The sequence below is a fragment of the Corvus cornix genome, chromosome 21 (assembly GCF_000738735.6).
Source record: "Corvus cornix cornix isolate S_Up_H32 chromosome 21, ASM73873v5, whole genome shotgun sequence".
In the NCBI taxonomy this organism is placed as follows: domain Eukaryota; kingdom Metazoa; phylum Chordata; class Aves; order Passeriformes; family Corvidae; genus Corvus; species Corvus cornix.
Window position 1 is genome coordinate 5008899 of NC_046350.1, and position 17302 is coordinate 5026200.

A 17302-nucleotide genomic window follows, 5' to 3' on the forward strand; every position below is an offset into this window, starting at 1 on the left:
GATAATGGGGCACGGCTCCTTCTGGGCCTGTGGGGGAGAGATTCCAGCTGGGCCTGGGATGGAGATCCCTGTGCCAGGGGGTTTAGGGTGCATTTTAGGGAAAGGTTGTTCACCCAGAGGGTGGTGGGGCACTGAACAGGGAATGGGCACGGCCCCAAGGCTGCGTTTGGACAACGCTCTCAGGCACAGGGTGGGATTTTTGGGGTGTCCTGGGTAGGGCCAGGACGATTTTCTGTGATTATTTCATTATTTTCTGGGATTATTTGATGACATTATGGGATTATTTGATAATTTCCTGGGATTATTTGATGATTTTCTGGGATTCAAGGGCAGCAATTTGGTTTGGAGCTGTGCACCTGAATGCCAGGGGGTCTGAGGCATCATGCAGGGATGGTTTGGATCTGCTGGGCAGCACTTCCCAGTATCTCCCAGTATTTCCCAGTGGGCTGGGGATTTTTAATGTCATGTTTACTGTCCTCTTCCATGCACTGTGGATCCAAAAAGTTTAATTCTGGATATCGCTGCTTTCTGGGGTAAAAAGGAATTCCTTCCACCTGGAAACAGAGGAACACTGGACATCAGCAGATGTTGGCAAAGCAGGGTCAGGTCTTGCAGTGACCAGTGGGAATTTTCTGAGTGATGCCAGCGTGACTGGACAGTCCTGAGTGTCCCTGCTGCTTCCAGACATGGAAATTCATCATCATTGGATGATGTTTATCCCATCAGCATTCTTCAGGTGTCCCTGTTTTACCTGTACTCAGGGAAGGGGCTGAGCAGGCCCCTGAACCTCTGGGGAGGTTGATTTTTCCTGATGTCTCAGCAGAGAGAGCAGGAAAACACAGGGGAAAAAAGGCTGGCACAGGGAGCAGTACCAATGCCACATTCCTCGTGCAATCCAGGCCCTTTCTGGGGTTCAGAAAGGAGAAATTTGAGGGTCCTGTGAGCAGAGTGGGGTGACAGAGAGCTGGGAATGTCATCCCTGGCTGCCAGTGCTGGGAAATGGGAAATGGGAAGGCCAAGGCCAGCATGAAAAGGCCCAGCCTTGGCAGAGGGTTGGGAATCTCACAGAGCTGGAGAATCGTGGGGACGCAGCCAAGGGAACACAGCCCCAGTGTGGGGCTCACAATGCAGCTCCTGTGGCGGCTGCCACAAGGGAGGGCATTGTCCCCGTGCCCAGCCTGTCCCTGCCCCACGTGCGGGGCCACGGGCACTCCATGAGCTCGAAGTCGCCGGGCAGAGGCCGAGGACAAGCAGCAATCAGTGCAGGATGAGCCCCTGCCCCCAGAGCAGAGATGGTTCCCTGTCCCGCAGCTCCTGGGAACAAGAGCCGGAGTGTGAGCGTGTGGGAGCATTTGTGCCGGGAGCCAGGGGATGTTCAGCCCTGCCAGGGCCCCAGAGGGACACCTGCCACTGCTCTGCCTCTCTCAATGGGACTTTCTCACCATTTCCCACCACAGTTCCCCCTTTTTCTCTCTCTTTTGGCTCTCCAGGGGATGGGAAGGGGATGAGGAGGGAGCAGAGCCAGCCCAGGTGCACAAGCGGTGCCCGGGCTTCTGGAGCACAAAGTGGCACAGGAAGCAAAGCCACGGCTCTCTTTGGCTGCCAGGATGCAGAACTGGAGCTGAGGGCTGCATTCCCAGCTGGAATAAATCAGCAGCTTCATGGATGAGTGGGAACTCTGCCCTGGAGAGGCAAAAAAAGCATTTTTCCCTTCCTTTCTCCCACTTCTCTTTGCTAACCCACCCTTCCCTCCCTGCATCATTTTCTCAGCCCCCTCCTGCCTTGCAGCATCCCCTGGTTTTGCCAGCGTGTCCTTTGACTGTTCCCTGCTCCCGTGGCTCCCTGGGATCCCTCTGCATTCCAGCTGGAGGTTCCAAGCACGCAGGCCCTGCATCCCAGCCAAGCTGGGTGTGCTCCGTGTGGGGCAGGGCGAATATTTAGGAATAAAACAAAGCTTTCTCCCCAGCAATAACATCCCAGACTAAACAACGTCCTCACTCCAGCTCTTTCTGGTTGGAGGCAGAAGGGTTTCTCAGAAAGATTTGCTGCCAATGGTGGTTTTTTCCCCCAAAACAACTTCCCTGTGGAATTCCAGCGAGTCACAGGCCCTGAGTTTACCACACCGTTACCAGCAAGGTGCAGGGCTGCCCTATTTTGCATCCAACTGATTTGTTTTCGAATTAAAATCCTGTTTAACCCCTACTGATGTCTTCTGATTTGATGTAGATCAGTGACCAGGCCTCAGCCTCCAGCTGCAGGGCCTAATTTGTCACTCGTGGGGTGTGATTTAAGGCCTGGGTTTAACATGCAGACATTTACCAGTCAATTCTGCAATTCCTCAGCCACCCACAGCCTCTCTCCCCTGATTCTGCAGCTGTCCTGCCCTTCTGGCTCAGAATTCAGGCTGGTATTTGTGGCAGCAGTGGGGGATGTGTGGCTCATGCCAGAAAATCCAACCTGTCTGCTTTCCCTTGCTGCCCAAATGACAGGCTGATCATTAATTTGTGATATTTGGGGGTTTTTTAAATTAAAGTTGCAGCTTCTGCTAATGAGTGATCACATGGGAGAAATCAAAGACTTCGTGGTTCCAGAGAAAAGGCCACAGGCAAATTTTTTAAAAAAAGGGATTTTATGCTTCCTATTTTAAGATCTGTCACGTGTTTGGAAGTGGCTGCTGCAGTCACAGCTCCATGGACAAGCACATATGGACACACCTCCAAAATACCCCCTCCAAATGCTTCCTCCTGACTTTTGTGCCTGGCTTTATTCTCTGTTTGCTTGAATAAAAGCACAGTGAACAGATTTTTATTTATTTAGGGAACTTTAGCAACCTGCAGCTTGACCTGCTGCGGCTTGGGGTGAGAATTCTTTCCCTCAGTTTTATCTCGGCCATGAGGAAAACACTGGATTTGTGAATGGAATTTTTGTGGGGTTCCAGTTTGTGGGATCCCAGTTTTGCTGGAATGCAGGTGGAGCCAAAAAACCAGGATTTGTCCCCATTCCCAGCTTAGGAAGAGCCATCCATGTCTGCCAGCTCAGCCTTGGGACAGCCAGGCACCTGGGGGGGAGTTTAAATGCAGCAGGATTTGACATTAACTCCTTATTTTATCCCATACTGGGGATATCCCTGGATCCAGTTTGTTCCACTGGCTGTACCAGTGCAACTGGTTTGGCAAAGGTGTTTCTTCACCCTGGTTCCCGCTCATGGAGCTGGGGGAAGCTTCTGGGACGTGGCAGATCCCACATGGAATTTGCTGGGAGTGAGGGGAAGGTTTACAACCCCTGCTGGAGAACTTTCCATATTCAATTCCATATTCCCCAGGGTTGTTTCCTGAGCCTTTTTCCAGTGGTGACTGGGATGTCCACCCACCTTTGGAGGTTTTCTCCCTGGTTTTTGCTTCCAGAGCATGAAGTAGTGCTCTGGGAATGCTCTCACTGTGGGATCATTTATTTATTGATTAATTTAACTCTCCAGGTTAGACCTCAAGGGTCTGAGCAAACTTTCTGCTGGAGGATTCCCTCCTCCAGGTGTCCTGGTGCTGTGGATGCTGTCAGGGATCCATCCTGGCACTCACCTGGGCCAGATTTTATCCCTGCCAAAGCTGTTTGGGGCAGGAGCCTCGTGGATGCTCCCTTTGGGACCAGGCAGGCAGAGGAGCAGCGCTGGGAGATTCCAGCTCCAGCAGCCAATTCCTCACAGGGACAGAAATCAGGGAGGAAATCTGTGTTTTCCAGCAAAATTGGCTTTTTTCCTTAACCTGATTAAGCAAGATAATTAGTCATGAGTGAGCATCCCTGCACTCCAGCAGGGTGGGATGAGGACAGGGAGATAAACCTGCTCCAAGAGCTCAGGAAGGAGCTCTGTCCTCCTCCTCTGACAAGTTAAGCTGTTCTGTGGGAATTCCTTTCCCTGCTGGCATCACAAGAGCGGGCTGTGCCACCCCTGTGCCCAGCCTGTGCCTCAGAGAGGATTTCCAAGCAGCGCTGCCCTGTCCTGGGTGGAATCTGAAGTGTCACGGGGTGTTCCAAACCTCGCTTTGCTCTCCAGCAGCAGAGCCCTCAATTTTGGGGCTGGAAAAAAACAGAGAGAAAAAAAAAAAAAATCTTTGCTCTGGGGCTGGGAAAAAAAGAGAAAAAAATAATCTTTGCAGCAGGAAAGGGCCAGCTGTGCATTCCCTGCCGAGGTGGACGCTGCTGACTCGGGCAGGAGCATCACATGTGGCAGCTTCCAGCAGAACTCCTCCGAATGTAGGTCAGGGTTTGTCTGGAGCTTTGTGCCGCTGCCTTGTCAGCACTGGAGGGGGTGTGAATAAATGCTTGGCAGTGTTGGGAGCGGTGCCTTTCATCGGCAGCGCTGCGAGGGTGTCACGGCTGTCATTAAGGGCAGTTCACAGCACGTGGAAGTGGCAGCGATGAGCTGGTGGTGATGACTCGCCCGAGTCATGCCAGAGGTGAGGACACAGCCCAGACTCCGCTCCGAGCCACCAGACAGCTCCCTGGCCAGCCCCACCCTTGGAATTTGGCATTGCCAGGCGTTTATCCCAGGCTGGTGGGCCGGGCTGTGATCTCCATCCCAAAGAACCGGATAAACATTGACTTTTCCTTTGTGCGAGCGGGGACTGCGGGAATTCCCTCCCCCAGCGCAGCCAGACGGGAGCTGGGGACAGGGATAAAAGGGGATAAACGACACGGGGACAAGGGAAAGGCTGCCTTTCCCGGGAATCTGAAGGGAGCGAATGAAGCTGCTCAGGAGCTTGACGAGGATGGGAGAGAGGAGGGAACAGCAGGCTCGGGAATGGTGGAGGGGCATTTTCCCTGATTTCCAGACCGGGATCTCATCTCCCAAGGATGGGAAAGGCAGGATTTCCCACTGATCCACAAAGAGAGAAGTGAAGCCTGTGCCCACTTGGACATTATTTCATCTTTTTTGCTCATTAGTCTTTAAGCTCCATCAGCAACTTCGGGGGGAACCGAAAACTTCTAATTTCTATTCTCTGTGTTCTTTATCACCTGCACTTGGAGAACTTGATCCTTGTGGGTTCCTTCCAACTCCGGATATTCTTTAATTCGAATTTGCTGCTCTGGAACAGAATTTCAGCATTACTGAAGTGTCACTGCTCTTCCACCAAAATGAGTTTCAATCCAGCTTGCCTTGATCTTGCCATTGAAACTCCAAGCCAGGTTCTGAAGAGGATGAGTGGCGCTGTGGAAGAGCAAGGGCTAAGGATTGGGATTGCTGGGAATGTGATGGGGGAGCCTGGCTTGATTAGAAACTGGGATTAGAATTGCTTGGAAATGGTGGCTGGTGGCATTTAGAGGAGGAGGGGACAGGGCTGTGCCTGGCCCACGTGTGGCTGCTTGGGAGAAGCAGAAAAAAACCCTTTGCCCAGTTCTGGGTTGACTCTTCCGACAGGAATCCAGTTTAAAACTGGGCCCAGGGCTGAGAGGACTTTTTTCTTTTTGAAGTTCAACCATTTGAGCCCCGTTTTTGTGCCTTCGTTCCCCCCTGAGCCATGAGCTGTGTGTGAAACACACAAGGCTCCATCCGTGTTTTCAGGGAGATTTGGATTCAGGAGTGGCTGGGATTCATGGAGGGAGTTCTGATCCAGGATTTCCCTTCATTCCCTTCCCAAATCCTCTTTTTCCAGGTGAGCTGGGAAGGCTGAGCTGCTGTTTGATGTCATTTCCCAGCTCCTTTTCTCCTTAAACTCCTATTTCCAATGTTATCCCAAATCCCCACTCCTCACCCTCACACACCTGTGGCCGCACTCATCCCCTGACCACTCCCCGGCCATTTCCAGGAGGAAAAAGCCATGGAAATCACCGGGAGGGTGTGGTTGCCATGGATACCGTCACCGTGGAGCCGTTGCCATGGTGATACTCCCATGGACAGGGATGCAAAGGGCGCTGATCCTTGGGAAGGAAGGAGGGAGAACTGTGGGTACCAGAGGGCACAGGAGCCCTCAGATCGATATTTAGGGAGGTTCATAAATTATTCAAAACTACCTAAAAACCTAAAGAGCGACCTAAAAATCCAAAGAGTGGCATTTACCTCATTTTACCTCCAAAACCAGCGTCTGGCAGAAGACAAAGATAGGGAGGTGGAGCTTAAAATCCATAAAATTCATCCTCTTTTCCTTAAAGGAAAACATTTATTTGAGTTCCTGGAGAAAGTTGGGGCAGTTGGCAGCTGTCAGTGCCCTTGTCAGGCTGCTGATGGTTCTGGGAGAAGGAGTTGGATGAGAAATGCTTTGGTTTTGTGCCAAACCCCCCCTTTTTATTTCAGGCAGAGCTCGTCTCACCGAGGCAGACGTTGGTTTCACTCTGTTTCAAATAGAAATCAGTCAGAAATAATAATAATAATAATAATAATAATAATAATAGTGGTAATAATAATGGTAGTAATATTTGCACACCCACAGGTCCCACCTCTGAGCATTTTGCCACTGCTACTTATGCTATTTATTAATAATCCTGAGTCTTTAACAGCAATAATGGGGCACAGAGTTGGTGGTAAAGCTCCCAGGGATGCTGTGGCCACCAGGAACAGGATCCAGGAGTTCCTGGCTTGTATCCTGACCTCTGGAAATGCCATGGAAATCACTCTGTCCCATGGAATTAACCGAGGGAGACCCTGAGCATCCCTGCAGTGCCACATCTTGTAGGGCCCTGAGTGGCCTGATTTGGGTTCAGCAGGGCTCCAGCTGCTCTAGGGGGGGATAAATAACATTTTCTGGGATCTGAGCATTCCAGGGGCTCCCTTCCAACCACATCAGGCTCACGCAGGAGCCTTTCCCTGGCCATGCAAGATGTTTCTGGGGGGAGCTGTCACTGCAAGACAGGGATCTGCTGTTTCCCTGGATCTGACAGTCATTCCTGCTGCTGCTGCTCACCCAGTGGGGTTTATCCCCCTCTGAATTCCTGGTGCAAGGAGGGATTTTTAGCAATTCCCCGCTCAGGTGTTGACTGGGCACAGCACGAGGTACAAAAGCTTTGAGTGCGGCGCTCCTGATTTATGATCCATCCAAAGGGGAGAGATTGGGATCCTGGGAGCAGCTGGGAACAGCTCAGGGGAGCTCCAACATCCCTCCTTTCCAGCTGGGAGAGGCTTTTATGGGAACACAGGAGTTTGTAGGGGAGTGGTAACACCCTGTAGTAGTTGGCTCCCACGTGGGAGAGCCACAAATCAGCCGGAGCTGGCACTGGCGCAGGAAGAGGGAGGGAAGCTCTCCGGAAGCATTCCTGCTCCTGCTGGAGGGATTTCTTCCCATTGACTGCCCTGGGAGCTGGCTGGGATCCCAGTGGGATGAGCTCACTTGGAGCTGCGAGGAGCTGGAGCTGCATTTGGGGGCAACTTTGGGAAGGAAAAAGCTCTGAGGTGCTGTTGAGCTGCAGCTCCGGGTGGCGACTGAGAGAGGTTTTGGGTATAAATGTGTGTTTAATTTTCTGTACAATTTTCTGTACAATTTTCTGTATATTTTTCCTGTACAATTTTCTGTAAAAATGCTCATTTTAGGCACAAACGAGCCCTCCCCGCGCACATTTCACCTGCTCTAACCTGCAGAAAACCCCTGTGTTTTCCTGACCATCAAAACCCCTCAGCCTCTGTATTATTTCTAAATTTCCCTGCCAGAAAAGTGAGGAAAACCAACAGCACTTCCCAAGGAGAATGAAGGGAATGGTTAATTAAGGCAGCTTTGACAGCTGGGAGGGTGAGTGGCCGATTTGAGAGCACTTAATAGTGGGAATTACACTTTCAATGCTTTTGTTTCCCATCTCCTGCTGGTTGCCAGAGGTAACGGAGCAATTTTAGGTCACGTTATTGCTTCTTAATCCCCGTTTTGGGGTTGGGTTTCGGCTGCTCTTCACGCGGGTGTTGGTGTCAGGGAACAAAGAAATGCCAAGCAAACCACGGCCGCGATTCCAGCCTGGAGGAAAAGCAGGAAAACGCAGCCAGGCCTCTCTGGCAATGTCTGCTGATTGCTTCATGCCTCAGCTGTGGTGAAAGGAGATCATTTCATGCTGAATTTATCCATGGAATCCATGGCCTTGGTTACCGGAGGATCCCTGGCTCCTGCCAGAGGTGGATTCCTCAGGGAGTGCTTGCAGTCTCCCTGGGAAGGGAGCTGATCAAAGTAGGGATCAAGGCTCAGCTGATCCCAGCTTTGTTAGGCCTGATCATGGCTCCAGCCACCACCCAGCTCTTTTTAATGCTGTTACAGGAGTCAGAGGTGATGAAAATCCAACTAAAGAGAGATTTTGTGGCTGTGCTATCCCAGACCTGCACCCAGGGGGACATTTTCCCTTTGGTTTTGTCCATCCTTCTCTCCAAGCACAGCCTGTAAAATCCAGTTCGGGCCTCCCACACAGCCACAGCCTCAGCTCGATCGGTTTCCCAGGAATCCTTTGCCTGGATCGCTTTTGGGATGCAGCTGATTGGGATCCTGGTGCCTGGCTGGAACTGGGAGCAAGTCAGAGGAGGCATGAGGCAAATTCTGCTCTTAGGGCTCATTATTCCAATCCCCACGGGATAGAAAAACCTCTTCTGGTGAGATTTTCGTCACATTTGGTGGATTTTTGCCATTTCTGAGTGGCTTCTCTGAAGGATAAAGCAAAATGCACAATGTGGAGCCCTCTGGGCTGTGGGGAATTGCTGCTTTCTCTGGGCAAGGAAACTCAGAAGGGCTTTAGATGAGGCCAGGGATTGTTTTCCCTCCCCTCCTGCCGGAAAAAGGCCTGGCAAAGCTTCAGCAGGAAGAGCAGAGCATCAGGAAACACGCAGGGCACCCAGCCAGGACATGGCTCCAGCTGCTCTGGGGCTGCCCAGCTTTTGTTTTGGGGGGGGGTGAAAAGATCCAATTCTTGGCAGAGTTGGATTCCTGCAGCTGGGAGAGGCTGTGCTGAGCATCCCCGAGTGCTCCTGAGCCTGGGCTTTACTCAGGAGGCACAAATGCTGTGGGATGGGATGGGATGGGATGGGATGGGATGGGTGGGGAGCAGATGTGGATTCCCATTCCCAGATTCCTCCTGGATGGAGCAGCTCGGCAGTGCTGAGGTGGCATTAACTCATCCCTGAGGAGTCATTCCAGGTCCTCAGCCTGCTTGTGTAACTGGGAAGGCTCTGCCTTTCATCTCTGACACGCTGGGGGAGTGGTGGGAGGATTTAAATTTGGGAATGGAGCTGGCAGAGCCTTCAGCTTGCGAGCACTTGGACTGAAATCGTTATTCCTCAAGGAAAGCAGGATCAGTGGGCTCTGGAATTGCATCAGTGAGCAGGAAAAGGATATTTTTTCAACCCCCAAAACCCAGGGATGGATTTGGGCATGGTATGCCCTTGAAGGGTGGGAAATCAGGTGTTGATCAGGTCCTGAGGTGCAGAAAGAAAAATCCCTGGGCGGCAGGATCAGGTGTGTGGGAGGAGTTGGGATTGAGTATCGGGGTCCTTTTCCAGTTTATCCCAAATGGAAGCATGGCTGCACTACCCCAGCCCCACCTCAGCCTCAGAATTCCTCTCCCCAAGGACTTCCTTTGGATATAAAAGTGTACCTGAAAAGGATGGATAAATGTCCCCCTTTGCTTCCTGGAACTCCATTACAGCCAAATAAATCCCTGGGATCTCTGCCCTTGGATTAAAACCCTTTGGAACCTTTCCCATCAAGCCCATACCCCAAATAAAAAGCTTCAATTTCGTGCCCTCTTAGCCACAGCCCGTCGTGTTCACCCCTCAGTAGATCCCAGCCCCAAAAACGTCTCCCTCCTCCACGGAGTCCAAATATATCCACGGGCTGGGATAAAAATGGGGAGAAAATTATAGATGCTCTCTCCACCTCCTGGCAGGAAATCTGCTGCCAGCTTCCACAATGGCTGCTCCTGCTTCCCTGGAAAGAAAAGCATCCCCAGAAAAACCAGCTCTTCTCCTTTTTCAAGCTGGTTTTTGTGTCCAGCTATCAGCAGCACGAGGAAACCGAGTGGAAAAATTGGATCTGGCAACGAGAGCTCGATGCATGAAGGCACACGAGTCCCGAACCCGGGGAACAAAAATAGCTGGGAGAGGGGAAAAAGCCTGAAAGGAGCCTCTTTAATGATTCCTTTTCTTTCCAAAAGCTTTGCCCCGGGCACAGTCACGCTGCCTTTGTGTGGGGCGGCCATATGGGAGGCAGCGGAGAGGGAGCGCTGCGTTATTCCAGGGAAAAAAAAAATCCCTTTTTTTGGCTGTGTTTTCCAAGGGCTGGTGGTGGCAGATCGATGGTGGCCAAAGCCCTGGGCACGGGGCCGACTGGGCTCCAGCTTGGATTTCATTTTCCAGGGAGGCTGAGGGAGGTCAGGGCTCTGCTGGGGTTCTGGAGGCAGCTGGAGGAAAAAGAAGGGACAACCCAGCACTTTTTCACTGGAGAATATTCCTGGGGTGAAGACACCCAGAGCCTCAGAGTTAGCATAAATCCTGATGGTTCCTTCTGCTGTTCCCTTGGATTGGGGGTGTCCTGTCCTTTTCCTGAGGGCAGGATCAGTTCATGTCCCTCCGAATCCCATCCCTCCCCTGCTGTCCCTGCAGCTGGCACATGCTCACCCTGGATTTTTTCAAACCCTGGCTGGAATATTTCAGGAAGCAACCTTTTAATTCCTGATCCCACAAACCTAAGAAGCTCCCTGCAGTCAAATTTGGATTTCAAATCCTTGGAGCAGGGGGGTGGTGAGAGGCTGACCACATTCCCAGGTGTGTGGTTAAAGAAATCCGTGTTCAAGTGCTCTGCCAGGGAACACTCTCAGGTTTGCAGGGACTCTGCTGGACTCTGGCCTCCCAAAAATCATTCCAGAACCACATTCCTGAGTCTGGGAATGCCTCCTGCAAGTGGCTGATGTCATGTTAATGTTTCACTGGGAGAGGGAGGCCCGGTGACCTTTGCAGCTGGGCTCTGACAGCTCCTCACTGTCACATCTGTCCAGTGGCGTGGAAAGGAAGCAGATCCCAGAATCCTGGAGCAGAGTTTTCCCTATCCAAGCAAAGCCCCACATGTGTGGAGGAGCCTTTTGGTGTTCAGTGGCCAAAGGGCTGCTCTGTTTCTGTTTGAGTGCTGGTTCCTGAGGTTTAAAGGTCATCATTCACCTCTTCAGGCAGAGGTACAGCCTGGAAACGGGGTTTGGTGAGGCTGGAACAGGGAATTTGTGCCTGATGGGAATGGATGGAGCAACGGTTATCCCTGTGACAATTAGCACTGCTGGTAATTAGCAGAACGAAGCCACTCAATGAGTTTGCTGGGGGTGTCTTCCCAACCCACCTGAATTTCTCTGTGGTGCTGACAGGAGATGGAATAATGGAATAATCTCCATCTCTTTCCCCATGCCTGGAATTCATTCCTGAGCCTTCCCCTGAGCGATTCAGCCCCGAGGTTTTGTAGCAGCAGGAAACATCCAAGTGGGAATGACGGGCCCCTCCTCCTGTCCACGCAGCCCTCAGCCCCTCTGATCCTTGCTCACCACTTCCTGGCCTCTTCCCCAGTCATCACAAGCCATCAATTAACGATTCCTCACTGCTAATTAATGATTCCTTGTTGCCAGTTAATGATTCCTCGTCGCTGTTTCGTTGCAGGGCAACCATCGATGAGGTGGAAACAGATGTGGTGGAGATCGAGGCAAAGCTCGACAAGGTGAGGGCACTTTGGGGTCTGAGGGGGACTGGTGAGTCCCTGCTCAGCAATAACATCCCTGCAGGGTCTCCCCTAAAACCTGAGCCCATAAATCGATGTTTAACACCCCAGGCTTGTCCCCAGGCACCTCTGAGTTGGGACAGGAGCACCAGCCAGACCTGCTGGTGAATATTGACCTCCTCGCCCTGCTCCTGCATCCCAGAGGGCTCTCACTGCCCTGGGCAGTTCTTCCAGTGCTGGCTGTCCCCTCTCCACCCTCCTGCCCGTGACATTGTGTGGGGTGGGAGGTGTTTGGTGTCCTCACGGGGACCCAAGGGCCCCATTGCAGCTGCAGCCCCATTGCAGGTGTTTGGTGTCCTCACGGGGACCCAAGGGCCCTGCTGTTCAGCCACTCTCTGGGATGTGACGCTGGAAATGCCCTCTGAGGGACCAGTCTGGCCATTTTGCGTTAGGCTGGTGATTCTTTAGACCCAGTTTTTAGTTTGTGCTGCAAGTTGGCTTTTCCACCCCCGCTCCTCCTCGTCTGAGATGTTGTTTCTTAACAAAAATAGAAAGAAACGAAGGAGAGGAGCCAGAAGAGCTGCTGGCTTTTTATCTGAGATTCTCCCGTGTCTGAGGGAGAAATGAGCTGTGTGGAAGCCACAAGCCCTAGGCAAGGCTGTGTCCTATAAAACCTATTTACTCATCAAGCTGCTGGGAGTGCTTTGTCTGCACTGGTGGCACTGGGGAGGCTGCAGAGGGATTTGGGTTCCCTAAAGAGAGCAGGGGGTGAAAACTGCTCTGATTGTGGCACAGTGCCCTGCAGGGAGGGGATTTGGAGTGCCAGGAACAATCCTGGAGCCAGGAGGATGGAGCTGGAAGTGCAGGAGTCACTGTCATCCCGGGGCCAGGGCAGTGGGGCTGGGATTTGCAGCTGGAGAACCACTGGAGCTCAGATTAATTCCTCTGAGGGTAACTTTGGACCAGATTCAATCATTCCCATTCCTAATAAATCCTAATAAATCATTCCCATTCCTAATAAATCAGCCTGGGATGGCCCAGCTCCTCTCCTGTGTGAGATGCCCAGGGCAGCCTTTCCAGGTGGGAATGTTAGTCCTAAAGAGCTGCCAGGACTGGCCTGACAAAGCCTGACTTTACTCTGCCTTTTCCTGTGCCCCCGAGCCCTTGGTTTATGAATTATTATCTTTTATCACCTGTTTAACTGGGGGTAAAACAGTGGCAATGGATACATTTTATCCCATTTCCACTGCTCCCTTGGGATTGGGATTTTGCTGGCTGGCCCTGAGCTCCTGGGGACACAGCCTTGGCCACAGGGCTTTGTTTGCAGAGGTGCTCTGGAAGCTGCCACGTTGCAGGAGAGGCTGGATTTCCTTTCCAGAGGCTCCATCCAAATCCCGAGTGCAGTCTGGGCTCCAGATGTGAAGGAACTGCAGCTGTTTGCTTTTCTTCCCGGGGTTTGGAGGGGATCTTGGGATTGCAGGGGCAGGGGAGGGTGTGAGAGAGAAGGCTTGGAGGTTCAGATGGGCCACGTGTGACCCCAGATATTTTTATTTATGCACTCAGATCTGCTCAGCTGTGCTTTTACAGAGCTTGTTCTGCAATGCAGACAGAGCAGACCCCAAAATAAACCCCAAAGCCCCGGGGCTGCAGGAACAGAACAAACCCCAAGCCCCAGACCAGCACACAGGGCTTTGGCATCCAACCAAAGCGGAGAGCTCCTCGTTCCCAGCCTGTAGGTGAGGCTGGTTGGCAGGAAAAAAACCCCATTTTTCATTAGGAAAACGAATATCCCTAAAAAGCTGCTGGGTTTTGAGGATGTAAAATTTTGTTTTTCATTATCAGCAGCAGGTTTTCCACTTAATTCAGGAGCCCAGGACAGGGATGAGGTAAAGCAAACAAAACCAACCAACCCCAAAAATATTTTCTCCGTGGGCAGCCCTTGCTGTTGCAAATATCCTTTGGTTTATGGGTTTATCTTTAGGTTGTTTCACAAGGAGCTTGGTCTGAAAGGAGAGAGGCCAATGGCCAAGAATTCCAAGCTAAAGCTCCACTCCCAGTTTGCTGTGGAAGTCTGGGAATGTTCCCTGCAGCTGTTAAATTATCCAGAGTTAATAAAGGCTGTCTGGGGATGGGTGCCTGGTGCTGCAGCAAATTCCAGAGGGGGAAGCCACCCCGTTTTTCCCTGGTGACATCCCTATAAAAAGGCTCTTCCCAGGTCCATCAGAAAGGCTGCACCGAGTTCCAGAGGTGGAATTCCTCCCAGCAAAGATTCCTGGAGCTGCAGAAATGTGGGAAATATTTCATTAATCTGCAATCCTGATGGTTTAAGCTGTGAGGGAGCTCAGATTGGCACTGTCTGCTCACAGCTGGGGTGGGTTAAGCAGATGAGTAAAGGAAAACAGGATAGAAAAGCTGAATTCTGGCTTCCTGTCACTCCAAGGTAAGAGCAGGACCAGTCTCCACCAGTACACACCAGTACAACAGTCAGCTGGGCTCTGATTGATGCTCCCAAAGAGATTTTAGGCAGTTTTTCCCTTTCTCTGAGCACCAAGGAGTCAATCCTGGATCCTCCCTGGCCCATCTGTGTGATCAGGTTCCTTTCATGATGGACCAAGCAGGAGAAACCCCCTGGAAAAAACGGGCTCCTGGATCCATCTGCCCTCAGGGGAGAGCCTGGGCCTGCTGTCCCTAAGTGACAAGTGGCATGTGCACAGCAGGACATGCCCTGGGGTGGGATTTGCATCCCTGCTCCTGCCGGTGAAGGTTCCCAGCACAGCAGGAATGGGAAGGGTGTTTGCCCCAAAGCTCTGGGGTTGATGTGGGACAAACCCAGGCTGGTTCAATCCCAGTGCTGAGCCTGTCCCTGTGTCCCCGTGCAGCTGGTGAAGCTCTGCAGTGGCATGATCGAGGCTGGCAAGGTCTACATCACCACCAACAAGCACTTTGTCAGCGGGGTGCGGGACCTGTCGCAGCAGTGCAAGAAGGATGAGATGATTTCGGTGAGTTTGGGGTGGGGCAGGGGGCACAGGGAGGGCTGGGGGCTGCTCAGATCCCTGCTGCTGGCAATGGATCCAATGGATCACAAATCCAAGCCCCTTCTGCTGCTTAAGCAGCCACTTAAAATGAGATTTTACGCTTGGAGGGATGCAGAGGCTGCCTGAGAACACCAAGCTGGAAGGTCAGGGTGAGATGCACGATTTGCAGGCAGATGCAGACTTTGAGGAAGGTTGTGGGAATCTAGGTCAGTGAGCATCAAGGATTTGGGAGGTAACCAGCCCACGCAGGCACACGTGGATCTGGGCTCTGGACTGGCAAGGACAGGTTCAAATGGCTCCAAAACCCCCCTGCCAAGCAGCAGAGGCTCCTCAGAGTCTTCCTGAGCCTCTCCTGAGCCCCTGGCAGTGAGGGGCAGCTGCTTCTCTTCATTGCCACTTCACCTTTTTTTTGGTTTTGTTTTTGCAGGAGTGCCTGGAGAAATTCGGGGACAGCCTGCAGGAAATGATCAATTATCACATGGTAAGGGGCTGCTTCCTCCTGTCCCCTTGGGTGCTGGTGGCACTGCTGATGTCCCCTGTGTTTGCCATTTGGGCTCCTGGAAGGGTGACAAAACCCCTTCATAAAGGAAGAGGATGATTCACCAAAGTCCTGCACTGCAGAATTTTTTCTTCTTCTTTTTGGGCAGCAGAGGGGTTTGTAGTGAGGACACAGAGGGGCCTGAGGAAGATTTTGGGGCAGATTTGGGATAGATTCTGGAGCCTGGCATCCAAATTAGTGGCATCAGGCCATGGGTGAGGGTGTGGAGGGGTCAAACTGGGAGTCCAGCGCTGCTCAAGGGATCTTGAGTGCTGAAGGATTTTAACACGCAGGACCTGTTAATCCTGCCCTGAGATCAAAGCAGCGAAATTCCCACACAATAACTCTTCCTTCACTCATCAACACAGCCCCAGGAGTTCAAATCTGGCCTTTCTCCACCCCAAAACCTCCTAGAGAAAGGAAGGTGCCTCACTCTGGGTGGCTCCAAAGCTGCAATTTGAAGTCTGTGCCTGTGAGAGCCTGAAGCAGAAGTGCTTTAAAGTGCAGGAGCTGCAGGGTGTCAGCTCTGCCTGACCCACTTCTGCCCACGAGGGCCCTGTCAGAGCCCATTAGGCTCTGGGATGCAACAAACCCACTGCAGCTGGAGGAGAAGCTGCACCAAGTCCCTTTCATTATTTCATGAGGCAGGTGGAAAGGCTTTTTTCCCAGGATAAAAGCGCCAGGGGATGCACGTGCAGCTCTGCCAGGGCTGTGGGGATTTGGGAGCAAACAGCAAATTTTTGTGGTGGTGTGAGGAGAATAAATGAGAGTGAATAAATGAGTGGCAGCAGCAGAGAAAATCCTGATTTTCTTCTGTAAGACCTTCCTTCCAAGGAGCACCCGAAGCCCTGAGAAGCTCCCCCTTCATCCCAGGGATCCCATTCCAGCTGCAGCCCAGCCCAGAATGTCAGGCAGCTCAGGTGGGTGATGGAGATGCAGGAAGAGGTCCAGGAATGAATTTTTCCAGCTGGCTGTGATTGGAGTAGGGAACTGGGAATGGCACTGCCCTGGAGCCCCTGAGGATGAGTTCCTGTCACATCCCACCGTGCTGATCCAGGGGAAAAATATCCTTCCAGCCCCGAGGAAGCAGCCCCAGCCAGGAGCCTCTGGATGCGAAAAATCTGCAAGTGCAGCTTCCCCTGACGTGGGAATTGTTTTTCCCTCAGCAGGAGGATCCTTCCCAGAGCTGGGAATTCCCAGCTGATCTGGGACCCTTCCCCTGTCCCCCACTGTGGCTCAGGGGCTCTCCCAAGCAGTGTCTCCCTGCCACCACCACACGCCCAGGGGGGATATTCCCAAATCCTGCCTTTCCCAGCCTTGGGAGAGCACAGCAGAGCAAATCCTACTCCAGGAAATGGCTTTGGAATGACTTCAGCTGCATCCCCAGCCCTTTCCAGGGGTTCAGGGAGTTATTTTTAGTGCCTGCTGCTGTCTCCGGAGCGTGTGAGTGTGTCTGTGCGTGTGTCTGGCTCATCCAAGGATCTCAGCTGTGGAATGGATGTCGGAGCTTCGCTCCAGGAATGTTTCCAGGACAGTATGTACAACTGGAACCAGTTAAAAAGAAAGGGAAAATATCCTCCCCCCCCCCCCCACCAAAAAAAAATCAGTTGTTCTACAATTTTGTTGCCAGAGCACGGGGCCTGCTTCAGACTCAGCAAAATCCAAGCTTGGAGCTGCTGGAATGTGGAAATAAACATGCAGAGCTCTGGAGAATTCCCACTTTTTTTTCTCCTTTCAATGCGCCGAGAGGAATAAACACCAAAGGCACCTGAGAGGGCAGGTGACAGGAGCTGGAGTCGGTGTCCTCTGCCTTTTTTGGGTCCTTTTAGCCCCATTTCCTCCCTCCATTTTGAACTTTTCCTGGCAGCTTTGTCATTCCCACCTCACAGAGGGATCTATGTCCCCAGCAGCTGGATTTGGATCCAGCCTGAGCCATTCCCAAAGCAGCCACACACTCCCAGGGAACTCCTGAGTGCTCAGGAAGGTGGGATCCAAGATTTCCTGGGCTGCTTCTCCTTAGGATTTCAGGGCTCCTGGCCTTGGCTGGTTGTGCTTTTCTGGGAATGGCTTTGTAGGGAATGTCA

At 52.1% G+C, this 17302-nt stretch overlaps 1 protein-coding gene across 5 annotated transcripts in view; it reads left to right on the forward strand.

Annotated features, from left to right (window-relative positions):
- ACAP3 (ArfGAP with coiled-coil, ankyrin repeat and PH domains 3) overlaps window positions 1-17302 on the forward strand; it is a 70954-nt gene that overhangs the window by 20292 nt on the left and 33360 nt on the right. For all 5 annotated transcript variants that reach the window (XM_039563928.1, XM_039563931.1, XM_039563930.1 and 2 more), the window contains exons 2-4: window positions 11588-11645; window positions 14525-14644; window positions 15108-15161. In XM_039563928.1, coding sequence (XP_039419862.1) covers window positions 11588-11645; window positions 14525-14644; window positions 15108-15161 — 232 coding nt within the window. The remainder of the gene's footprint in view (window positions 1-11587; window positions 11646-14524; window positions 14645-15107; window positions 15162-17302) is intronic.